At 45.4% G+C, this 13,102-nt stretch overlaps 1 protein-coding gene across 1 annotated transcript in view; it reads left to right on the top strand.

Moving 5' to 3' along the window:
• LOC144781259 (phospholipase B1, membrane-associated-like) overlaps positions 1-13,102 on the top strand; it is a 211,649-nt gene that overhangs the window by 120,498 nt on the left and 78,049 nt on the right. The window contains exon 8 of the mRNA XM_078660002.1: positions 6,581-6,632. Within this exon, the coding sequence (XP_078516128.1) occupies positions 6,581-6,632 (52 nt within the window). The remainder of the gene's footprint in view (positions 1-6,580; positions 6,633-13,102) is intronic.

The raw sequence follows: 13,102 nt of genomic DNA, 5'->3' as shown, positions 1-13,102 counted from the left end.
AACTTACTCACCGGACTGAACTGCTGTGCACTCAGCGGAGCCAGCGCTGACGCGTCACACGCGTTCTCCCCCTCGCGCCCTCCCGCCACGAACGGAGGCCACGCCCCTTTTCAGGCCACGCCCACAAACACACTCGCGCATATAAAAGCGCCGTGTTGTGAACCACAAGCAAAGACTAGGGTCGACTCCTGAGGCAGAAGCCGGGAGAAAGACTATTTGCTTTTTAACTTGTGTCACTGAATAAATTGCCTATTTTAAACTTTGTTGTCACAGAATACTTGTGTTGCAAAACTTACTCACCGGACTGAACTGCTGTGCACTCAGCGGAGCCAGCGCTGACGCGTCACACGCGTTCTCCCCCTCGCGCCCTCCCACCACGAACGGAGGCCACGGCCCTTTTCAGGCCACGCCCACAAACACACTCGCGCATATAAAAGCGCCATGTTGTGAACCACAAGCAAAGACTAGGGTCAACTCCTGAGGCGGAAGCCGGGAGAAAGACTATTTGCTTTTTAACTTGTGTCACTGAATAAATTGCCTATTTTAAACTTTGTTGTCACAGAATACTTGTGTTGCAAAACTTACTCACCGGACTGAACTGCTGTGCACTCAGCGGAGCCAGCGCTGACGCGTCACACGCGTTCTCCCCCTCGCGCCCTACCGCCACGAACGGAGGCCACGCCCCTTTTCAGGCCACGCCCCCCTCTTAAAACTCCAGAGCAGCATAAAACATGTGTAACCCTCGGTCGCGCAGCGGGCGAGCGCAGCGGGCGCGACGGAGGCGCGCCGAAGGCAAGCCCGTCTGCGCCCGTCCGCGACCGACCGGGACTAGGGGCCATACCCCCTACAGGCTCCAGCCCATCCAGGACAGATACCATTCGCTACAATCGCAGCGAATTACTAGCTCTGACCAAATCCACCATAACGACCAACTGCAGTCAAACCGGCCCAGGCCTATCATACGGACCTATTTCATGCCGCTCATGTCAATGGACTAGCTTGGGTCAACTCCCAACGGATCTTCACACAATCCCTACCAGCTACCAGCGGGAACTAAAATGCCTATACTTCAACGCCAGATCCCTACCTAAGCACGCATTAGATATATGGGACATTTTAACCTCTAAGACTCCAGATTTGGTCTTTATCACCGAAACGTGGCTATCCGACGCCAGTGCTCCAGACCTAGCTAACGCCCTCCCCCATGATTACAAAATAATCACACAAAACAGACAAAACAAGAAAAAAGGAGGTGGAGTCGCTGTGATTTTCAGGGACCACCTAACATGTCTCATGGAGACAATTCATGCATATCCCGAACATGAGCTACTATCATTTAAAATTCTCGCAGAGAATTTTGTTATACTAGCAGGCGCAGTTGTCTACAATCCACCAGGACAACAAACCAGCGTCAGCGCCAAACTTCTGAACCAACTACTCCCTTTGTGCTTAAAACACAAAAACTACATGGTCATTGGGGACTTTAATGTCCATTACGAAAATACCAATGCCCCTGGATCGACACAGCTCAAGTACGACATGGAAATCCTGCAACTCAAGCAGCTGGTCGATGGCCCTACGCACATAGCAGGGCACACCCTGGATCTCCTTTTTACTAACATCGAGTCGACCACCCTTAAGGAAATCCTTCCCCTGTCATGGTCCGATCACTTCATGCTTTCATTCTCGTTTAAACTTCCCGGCAAACCCGTAAAGACCAGACCTACCCCCCTCACCTCCAATAGAGCCTGGAGACTAATTAACGACTCCAATTTCCAAAATCACTTTCGCGAAATAGATATTTCCCTACCAGACAATTCATCTATTTGTAACAACGTCATCCGGCTAGAAACCGGAATCCGCCAAACGTTGGACAAAATAGCACCCTTGCGAGAAGTCAGGAAAAAAACATCCACCAATGAAAAATGGTACACCCCCACCCTCAAGAGCCTTAAAAGGGAATGTCAAAAAACAGAACACCAATGAAGACAAATCAAAGACTCTGAAACCAGAGCCAACTATACTACCAAAAGGAGACAATACATCCTTGCCATTCGAGAGGCAAAAAAGCATTCTTTACACAACGAATTCACGAAAACCACAACTCCGCAAAAGAGTTGTTCAAAATCGTGAAAGAGCTCAGCAATCCATCCAGCACTTCGCAAACCCTCACCCCCTCAACAGAAGCATGCGAACGGATCAGCACTTTCTTTTCCGAAAAAATTAATAAAATTTACTCCACCTTTACCCCCTCCCATCCCACCACCCCTCACGACAACTCTGATGTATATCCACCTACATCCGACAAAGACAACGTCCATCTAGACATAGGCAACTCCCCACGTCTAACCAACTTCCAACCACTCTCCGAAGAGGAGGTGTTGGCAGTCCTTAAAGCAATTAAATCCGGCTCTCCTGCAGACCCCTGTGTTCTCAGAAATTGCACCGACACTCTGCCCCCTCATCACCAAACTTTTCAATCAGTCCCTCGCCTCCGCGTCCTTTCCAGACTCCTGGAAACACGCATCTGTAACCCCCCTCCTGAAGAAAGCCGGTTCCGACATCCTCAACCCAGAGAACTACAGGCCGATCCCACAGCTCCCTTACCTCTCCAAGGCACTGGAGAAAATGGTCAACCTACAACTGTCCAAATACTTGGAGGACAACTCGCTTCTGGACCCCACCCAAACCGGCTTCAGATCTAACAACAGCACCGAGGCTACGCTGCTGGCAGTGTCGGACAGTGTCAGATGCATCACTGATCAAGGGGGATCGGTGGCTCTGATACTGCTAGACCTGTCGGCAGCGTTCGACACGGTGTCGCACGAATGCCTGTTAAACATCCTCCAGAGCAAAGGAGTACAAGCCACAGCGTTAAAATGGATTGAATCTTTCCTGAGCAACCGCTCCCAAGCAGTGCACATGGGCCAATTCCATTCTAAACCCCGTCCCATTGGCTGTGGAGTCCCACAAGGGGCCTCTCTAAGCCCCACTCTCTTTAATGTCTACGTTTCATCTCTGGCTGACATTGGAAGAAAGTGGGGCATCGGCATATGTTCATATGCCGACGACACACAGCTGATGGTGACCATGGACGAAAGATCGGAAAGATCGGAAACAACCAAAAAAAAACTACACAGCTGCCTCTCCGAAATGGCAGACTGGATGCGCAACCACTGCCTTAAACTTAATGCCGGAAAATCTGAAATATTACTGTTCGGAGGAGCAAAACTATCATGGAATGATACGTGGTGGCCACCGACACTGGGAACAACCCCCACCCCGAAACAGTATGCCAGAAACCTTGGCATCATGATGGACGACGCACTGTTCATGAAAGACCACGTACGCATACTCTGGGGTAAAGGATTCGCAATTTTGAAACTCCTAGCCAAAATCTTCTCCTGGATCCCACTGGACTGTCGGCGTACAATTACCCATGCCCTCCTGGTCAGCCGCCTGGATTATGGCAATGCCCTATTCGAAGGGATGAACGAGCAACTGTTCTCCCGCTTACAGGTCCTTCAAAACCAGGCAGCCAAATTGGTATGCAACAAAGGCAAACGAGATTCGGCATCAGCATGCCTGAAACAACTCCACTGGCTGCCAATGCGCCAGCGAGCCACCTTCAAACTACTTTGTCATGCGCACAAAGCCCTCCACAAAACAGGCCTGACAATCCTGCAAGGGAAAATCGAGTTTTATATTCCAAACAGGAATCTAAGATCCAATAACTCAGCCCTAGCAAAACCCAAGCGCATCTACAAAACAAGAACGGGTGGACGAGCCTTTTCACACCTGGCGGCCAAGCGATGGAATGAATTACCTATGGATCTTAGACACACTACAAACCTCCTTCAATTCCGGCAAAAACTCAAAACCCACCTTTTCCCTAAAAACTAACTCCCCCCGCATAATTTCAGCAGTCCCCTTTTCCTTTTTAGCGCCGTGATATCCCTTGGGATGAGTGTCGCGCTCTACAAATACCAGAAATAAATAAATGAGGAAGATGAGAGTGATAAAGAGGATGTCTGGATTGGTGGGTGACAGGGCTATGATGTGACAGATAGGAATAGTGACAGCGATGGAAGAATGACCCTTATAGAGAGTCTGATTGAGTGGGGAAGGTGACAATGGTTAAAAAGTAACAGAACTCTAGGAGCGACAGGGATCGCAAGAGTGGTAATGACTGGCAGAGTGGCACGAACATGGAGTGCGACAGGAAAAAGGATAGTGACACGAATGCTGATGGGTTGGGGTGTGACCAGAAATGGGAGTGTGAGATATGCAGGTAGGGTGACAGAGAAGATAACAGGAATAGGGAAGGTAACATGGATGGGAGGCGGGTGACAGGGGAGGGGGTGTCAGAGATATGAAACATGAAATGGTGTGAGTGAAACAAGGATCAGGATATTGACAGGGGTTGATGAAGTTGCAGAAATTGGATGAGAGTAGAGCCACTTTCTGCTGCCTCGTTCCAGATGCCTGCTTTTTGCTGAATGTGATATATTCTCTGTAAAGAAAAATGTGTGCATTGACATCCGCAACCACACAGTGATAAATAAGCCTACCCCTGTCACCATGCGTCTGCACCACACCCCTTCCCCACCACATTTACTTTCCACCTTTCCCAATTCCTTGGAAGCCACCTCAGCAGCTAGCCAGCTCTCCCCACACCTCTGCCCCACCCAGTCTTCCACCACCCTCCCACATCTCTGTCCCACCTCATTTACTAACCACCCGCCTCCTAGGCATCTGACCTCCCCTCTGCTCCAGCTATTAAATCTGCCACTTCTTACAACACCGGTCAGCCAGACTGCAGGACCACATTCCTAGAGCCTAGTAGCTTTTTTAATGGATTGCTGCACTTTGCAGCGTCACACTTTCCTGTAATGTGACATTTATATTGTGCACAGACTGCAGATTGAATAGGTTACCAGACTGTAGATTGAACAGGTTCATGGTGATGCAGTGGCATAGCGTGGGAGGGAGGCATAGAGGTGGTTGCCCAGGGTGCAAAATTGTTAGGGGCATTTTTAGAGAAACAGCATTTTAATAGGGCGCAAAACTTTTAATGAAAAATGGAAGGATACTTGCCTTGCTCTGGGCACAGGCAACCCACGCGATGGACTTTGAGTAAGGTAGGGATTTTGCCATTTGGTGAATAAGGACCTCATTTCAAAATGCCTGGTAATTAAAGGAGACGGTAAAAAGGCCACAGTAATGGTTCCAGCCAATATTATACTGGGCATCTTGGGCCACCTGTATGTACCTTTTTTAAGGTCGCAAACGGCCTGATTCACAGAATCGGGCTGTTTGTGACCGGAAAAAAAAGCTTTTCCAATGTCACAAACCCTATTTTGTAATTCGGTAGCCTCTAAACGAATCGCAAAATGGGTTAGACATTCTCTATTAGGAAGCAGTGAGTTTAGGGCATCCCTTCCTAATACCGAATCGCATTGGTATGTAGGAATGTTTTGTGACCGTAATGCGGTCGCAATGCATTCACATTTTACCACCTACTTCACGTAGGTGGTAACCCATTCGCAAATGGCAAGTGGTCCCCAAGGCACCCCTTTCCCTTTGTGAATGTATGTAAAAACGTTTTTTAAGAGCAGGCAGCGGTCCACAGAACCATTGCCTACTCTTAAAATATGAAAACGTAACTTCATTTTTTTTTCTAAACGCAACCCGTTTTCCTTTAAGGAAAATGGGCTGCATTTTTTTAAAAATTGGTTTTGTAAAAGCAATCATGGACATGGTGGTCTGCTGATCCCCAGCAGGCCACCATCCCCATGACTTTAGTGATTCATAGGGTGTCGCAAATTGCAACCTACCTCATTAAAATGAATGATGTAGGTCGATTTGCGACCCCCAATGAATCATTATATGAAACTCTTTGAGTTTCATACATTTATAATTGCGGTTACCTAAGTGCGATTCGCAGAAAATCGCAATTAGTTAATCATATTGCATATATTGATACATGTGGCCCCTTGTGTTTTCAGCCCTGAATGGGAAATAACTTGCCGCATCCAGAAATACTGGGGTCCAATGTGGTTCCCTATTTCGGGCCCTTACCCACAGACATAAACTGCTTTTAGCAGATTCATAAGTTTGATTGGATGCTTGAAAGGTCAGGTCAAATGGCAGAATTGAGGTCATTTTTATATCTTCTCATTGAGTAGGTGATACATAAGGTAACATAAAATGGGTCCTGTCTACAGTAGGTTCACCTATATTTTTGCCTTCATATCTGTATGAATAATTATTGATGAAGACAGGGTACTAACGAGATAAAGTTCCATATGACAACCTCAAAAATGTCACAGTGGAATTGCCTTAAGTTTATTTCGGAATTGTCCAATAAGGAAGATCCAGTTTTTATTCAATGACTTTTCATGAGTGAATGTTTAACTCTATTGTATATTGTACTCAACAAAAGAATGAAGTTAAGAAAGGCTCAGTTGATGTTCCAAAAATCATACAATAACCAAAAACGCTCTGTTGTGACTACAAGTGCAATGATTTTGAACATCTATGTTTCTTTCTTCTAAGCATGCCCTTTTCTTTATTTTAGTGAATTTCCAGAACAGACCAGACACTTGATTCAATCCTTGAAGTCTTACCCTGTAAGTCATTTTGATATTTTACAAATTCTTTGTTAATATGCTCACAGGACATAACATGCAGAATTGGATGGACATGTGCAATGAACCAATGACTACGGGCTTCAAAATCAATTGCAAAACTACAAATATAGTGAAAATTAGCTATAAGAAAACGTAACGTTAAATGAGGCAATATTTTCAGGTTTTTATAGCAGATTCATTTGGGTATGACCCACCCTCAAGAGAAACAAAGATTAAGTACAGCAGCCATACAGGATGACTTAAAAATAAATAAATATTTTTCACATTTTACTAAGATTTTAGGTTAATTCTTTGATTGCTCCTACATCGGAGTGACCTTTACACTGGCCGTAGGTATTCAGGCCTGATTTTCTATCATACCATTGAGGTTTGGTTGCACTATGCCAGCTCAATTGAATATCATAATATCCTGGTTACATTTCAGGTGGAGTGGAATTACCAAATTCCACTCCACCTAAACATGACTCGTCTGGTGTTGCCACACTTGGTTTTCCTGGGTGTGGGAATACAGGATTGTGCTAGCCGAAAGCTGGGCAAAGCTTCTGAGGCAATGGCAGCCAAGTTTTGTCCTCAGCTCCGCCCTGTATTTTTCAGTGGCAACGAGGAGCATTCAATCCTCTGCCAGCCAAAACTAACCTTCCCCTTCCCTCCCATACGGATGTATGACGTTACAACGCATACTTTTACTCCGCGTACCATTACAACGCGGTTTTTACAACGAATACCGTTACAACGCATAGCGCTTAGAGGTGCTGGATAGTGGTAAGTATAATTTTCTATTCCAACTCCAGTCCCCGTGGACACTAGGGAAGGTGTTGGATAGAAAATTAAACTTATTCCCTATCCTAGAGCGCCCCCCAGCGCAATGCGTTGTAATAGTATGCGGAGTAATGGTCGCGTTGTAGTGGTAGTGCGGAGTAAAAGTTGCGTTGTAACAGGTGTATACCCTCCCATACATTTCCTAGCCCCCACTCCCACCCCATGCAAACGCTCCTGCACACATTTACCACTTCATAGTATCTTTTCCCTCCAAATGCTCTGTAAGTGATCATCAGCTCTCCTGTTAAAGAGTGATAACCCTTGCTCATTCTATGGCTGGGGTTCAGGGCTCTAGGTATTATGTGGACCCTGGATTTTTTTTATTCAACAATTCATCATACATATACACTTTTGTCAAGTATCTTATCTACTGGGTAAATAGGATAAATTGCTCTAAACAGGATCTTATAAGTCACCGGGGATCTTTATGATAAAATTGAGCCTCCCACCTCCTCTACCCCACGCCCCGCCCCCCACAGAGAACCCCTTGATAATTCACGGTGCTCTGAGCTAGGTTGCAATGGCTTTCTTGAATATACATGGGCCACCTATCCTCTATTTAATATTTTCCACTGGTGTGGGCCTGGCGAAATATATGTTGTGTTTGGATTTCGAAATCAACTAATGTGTTTGGATGCTATGTGAGGATTTGTACAGTGTAAATGATGAGGACTCACCTACTGTTAACTACGTCCCATGGATGCAAATTTTAGAAATGTTCAAATGTTCTAAGAGCAACGCTTGGAGGTGTTCAGGGGCATGACTAGCCAACCTATGTGAATTTCTATAGTGCATGAAGATATATCCGCATGCACTATTGTAAATATAGTATTGTACATTCGAAAATGTGCCTTTGCATCAGTTATTTCCTCCAGAAGGAAAATATGTTTCCACACGGAAAGCCTCCATCCCACGTAGATCCCATAATTTGTTGGGGTCCTCTTGTTCATCCACCCACATATATGCAAAGAGATTTATTATTAATCTTGACGGAAGTTCATCTCCAGTTTGTATACGGTGAGAATGGCTTAGGAAACAAGTGATTGAATATCTGGTTCCTGTATACAAGTCATTTTGAAAGTGTGCACAAACCTGCTTGGCTTTCCAAGTCTGGAGTACATTTTTGAAAAGGAGTACAATCTCGTTTTGTGAACCTTAGCTTCTTTAATCTGTCCTGGATTATTAAACAGCATTTGTGTGAGCCTGTCCGCTGCTGACGAAAATCTCATTAAATGTTACTCGTTCCTGGTACTAATCATGTTCAAATATGTATACTTTTCGTAAAATACCTCCAGCGCCATTTTATTTATGGGTCATGAGCTGCTAAGAAATTAACAAAAAGGCTCCAGCCTGCTGGATATTTTTCGACCCTGTCTCCACCTCGCTTGTTTATGAAGTTATGTTTAATTAGCCGTTGCTCGATTTGTACTTTTATTTTTATTAGACGTTTAAAGCTGCCTGGGTGGTTAGGTGAAATGTTATCACGTGTGAAAATGTGTAATTCTGTGACTAAATACAACTTAAAAGAAAATCTGTGCGGCAGTTCTGTTGGATTCATCGCCCATGACTGAAGAGCTATGTCCATTGTAGGTTAGATTTTTGTAAGATTCTTCAATCAATGAAGCAGGTCATTTAAGGTGTCCTGACCCAGGAGTATGGTGGGTGCCTATGTAGCACACAGGAAGATGGATATGAACCTAACTAGAACTAAGGTCAGAAAGATAGATTATGCCTCCCCACTCAGACGTAGCACGGAGTAATGAAAGAGATTCGAATATAGAGTACATGGGGGCATATTAGCAAGAACCTCGTTAAAATTATCGCCGTTTTAGCGGCAGGCGATAATGGGCTTGCTAATATGCGTTATAGAATTCCAATAGAAGCCCAGGTTAGATGTCCTGCACATCTAACCTGGGCTTCTATTGGAATTCTATAACGCATATTAGCAAGCCCATTATCGCCAATTTAGTGGCAGTTTCTTGCCGCTAAAATGTCCATAATTTTAACAAGGTTTTGCTAATATGCCCAAGAGTGCGGCTACAATTTTTAGCAGAGGTCACTGGCTTTTCCTTGTGAAGAGGTGCTGACACAGGCGACTTCGGGGTTATTGGTGGGAATGCACAAGCGAGACCATAAGTTGTTGAGTATTCCACAGCATATTGTGAAGTGACAATTGCACCTGGTGTACCAAAAGAGATTAAGTAAAAACCGCCCAAAGAATTATGTCAGCTTTTCTGAAGCATCCTCCATGTCCCAAGAGGCCCACGAAAGCATCCTACAGCTGCTGAAACTGAGAACCTAGTTGGCATGGGCTGAATCATGAATGATAACCATGCTAACTGACATTCAAAAATCGACCCTGATAATTGAAACTAGGGTATCCTCAGAGGTAGATGAAAGGATGGAGGGCTACAACTGCACATCAATTTAAGGAGGTGGGCCCATTACACCAGAGCATTATAGAAAAGAGGTAAGGGTGCAAGAGCTTGAGTCTGAGCTTCAATGGTTCAAGCGTTTCGATGAATGCTCTGTCACCTTGTTCTCATGGACGGAGGAAGATTGGTGACACTGGATAAAGTGTCATGGGTTTCAGAGGACGGAATCAAGGGGACCTAATTAACCCTTGATGAACGTGATAGTCATCTAGTGGTACAGCAGATTATAGTGACAGATGCCTCTATGTTTATATCTGTGTTCTAAACAACGATTGCTCCCCAGGAATCCAGTGGGTGCATTAGATGGGGAAGGTACACGATTGGCTAAACCGGTGTTCTCTGAACAACAAGATAGCTTGACCAGGGTGGTCCTAGGGAAGGAGGTCTGGCCCTACATTGGAATAAGATCCATATTTATCTGGAACATAGCCGCGACATGCAAGTATGAAAACAAGAGCTACTTGTAATAAAGAAGTGTTGACACAAGGGTTTGAGGTTTCTTTTGGTACTCAGCCAAATTGATGGTGAAACATGAAGGAATACTTTTTTCCCTAACTGAGTGGTGTACAAGATATTCTGTAACACCAAAAAAGTCAAAGGAGTGGAAAAGATTATATAACCCCACACTGAAGGACGGAGCCCTGAAGTGCTCAAAATGAAAAGTGCAGTATGTGTATAGGCTTATTAAATTACTGGCCTCTGAAAACGTTGTACAGAGGTGCACGCTATGCATGTTGAACTGAAATCTTGTTTTGAAATTCTAAGAGCACGTTTTGTGATTCTAGTTGGATATGGCCCTTTATGTAGAGTCACCCCTGATTTTTGCCTTCCTTTGCTGAGCGTGTTTTGTTGGCTTTTAGGACTCTGCCCACTTTACTCCTGCTAACCAGTTATGAAGTCCCTTCCAAAGATTGTAAAATTAGTATACACCCAATTGCCGCATTTAAGGTAATTATAAATCTCTAGTAAATGGCACTACATGTTCCCAGAGTCTGCAAATGAAAAGCTGTAAGTGGGTTGCAGCACTCATTGTGCCACCCATTAAAGTAGCACTGCAAAACATGTCTCAGGCCTGCCACTGAAGCCTGTAGTGAAGTTTTAAACTGCAATTTTGACCTGCCAAAATAAACATTTTGCCAGGTGTTAAACCTCGCTTGTCCAGCAGGTTTATCCCAAGACCGTTTGCTTTTTGGCCTCCTGTTTTGTTAATTTTATGACTCTGGGCACTATACCACTGCTGATCAGTGCTAAAGTGCATATGTTCTCCGTGTAAATTGTTTTGATGGATTGCCGATTCCATAATTGGCATATTTGATTTACTGGTAAGTCCCTAGTACAGTGCACTTTGTGTGCCCTGGGCCTGTAAATCAAATGCTGTTAGTGGGCCTGCAGCACTGATTGTGCCACCCACATGAGCAGCCTATATATGTAACTCAGACCTGCCAATGCAGTGTCTGTGCGCAGATCGGTACTGCCATGTTGACTGATGTGTGTGGCATGTCCTGATGGTGTAATACTGCCAATTTCATTTTTCACTATTGAAAGACTATCTGTCCCATAGGATGGAATGGGAGCTTATTTATAACATCTATAAATATAACTTTGCATTGGGACAAGATAGAAAGATGGAGTTTAGTATGCCTGTACTCAGAAAAAATGCATCTTTTAGTAAAGATATATTGTGTGTTTGAAAATACCACTTTTAGAAAGTGGGTATTTTCTTGCTTAGCCAACCTGGGTACCTCTCATGGTTTGTGTACTGACTGTCTGATGTTGGAGTAACGGGGCTGGGGATTTGCATTCTCCCAGACAGCCACAGGGGGAAGGGGATTGATGTGTGTCCTGTCTTTCCTGAATGAGTCAGGGCTGGGCTGAATAGACCTGGGCTGCATTCAGAGTAGGGGGAGGAGTTCTCCCTAGCACCTGAATAGGCCCGGTCTGAATTTAGAGTGGTGGGAGGAGATTTACCTTGCACCTGAATAGGCCCTCTCTACCTCGGACAATGCTATCTCCACCACCTGCCAGGCAGCTTCACCAGAGAGGACATAACTTGTTTTGGCTGGGCAAAGAGCTTCTCTGCCACCAGAGAACAAAGGAAGTTGTGCTATACAAAGTGGGCCCAGAACTCTAAACTTTAGATTACTGCTGAACTAAGGAACCTGACAGGAAGAAGAACCGAGAGAGCTGGAAGAGGAGTACTGCCCCTGTGCTGTGTGCTGTTGGGGTTGGCCTGCAGTGGTTGCTTCTGTCTTGGGCAGGGAAGGAACTGGACTGTGCTTTCATCATCCTGCTGTTAGAGTTTTTTCCAAGTGCTTGAAGTAGAGCTTGCCTCCTGTTGGAAGTCTCAGGGAAAGAAAATACTTCAAAGATCATTCTGGGAATGAAAAGGAACCGTTGCCAGAAGAGCTGGAGAAACTGAGGAGAAGTACTGCCCCTTTGCTGTGTGCTTTCTGAGGTTGTCCTGCAGTGGCTGTTTCTGCCAAGGAAAGAAGAAGGACTTTGCTGTGTGCTGTGTCCCCTACTTGAGGAAGATCTCCAAGGCCTTGAAATAGAGCTTACCTCCTGTTCTGAAGTGTCAGGGACACAAAGACTTCAACCCTAGTGCCCCCTGAACTTCTTTGCTGGGAGTTCTGACCTGCTGAGAGGTGCCTGCAAGTGTTCTGGATCTCTGGAGGTTGTTTTGGGAATGGAAACTGCAAGAACTGTGAAAATTGACGCATTGCCTGTTTCTGACACATCGCAGAGGTGGGCGAATATTTTTTTGCCGCAGCGCCTGCTCACACCCGATGTGTCTGCAATGCGACGAATCCTGTGCACCAATCTCTAATGTCTGAGATCATCGCACAGATTCTGACGCAGGCCCTGTTAGAGAAGAACCGATGCATCGAGGGGTCACGGCTGAATTCATCCCAGCGCTTCCCGGGTCTTCAAGCTTCGCATCGTACCAGATTGTCACGCATCACATCGAAGCGCCAAGTCTGTCGCATCGTTGGGGGATGCAGTAAGAAACCAATGCATAAATCTTCCCACGCAGTAAGAAACCAATGTATCATCTCCACTCTGGTAAGGAACCGACGCATCATCTCCCCTGCGCAGCAGTAAGGAACCAAAGCATCACCTCCCCCTGAGCAAGGAACCAACGCATCACCTTTCCTGAGTGTAGGGAACCAACGCATCACCTTCCCTGAGACCCTT

Source organism: Lissotriton helveticus, chromosome 9, assembly GCF_964261635.1.
Source record: "Lissotriton helveticus chromosome 9, aLisHel1.1, whole genome shotgun sequence".
In the NCBI taxonomy this organism is placed as follows: domain Eukaryota; kingdom Metazoa; phylum Chordata; class Amphibia; order Caudata; family Salamandridae; genus Lissotriton; species Lissotriton helveticus.
Note: the sequence above shows the minus strand (reverse complement) of the source record. Positions and strands in the feature narration are given on the sequence as shown.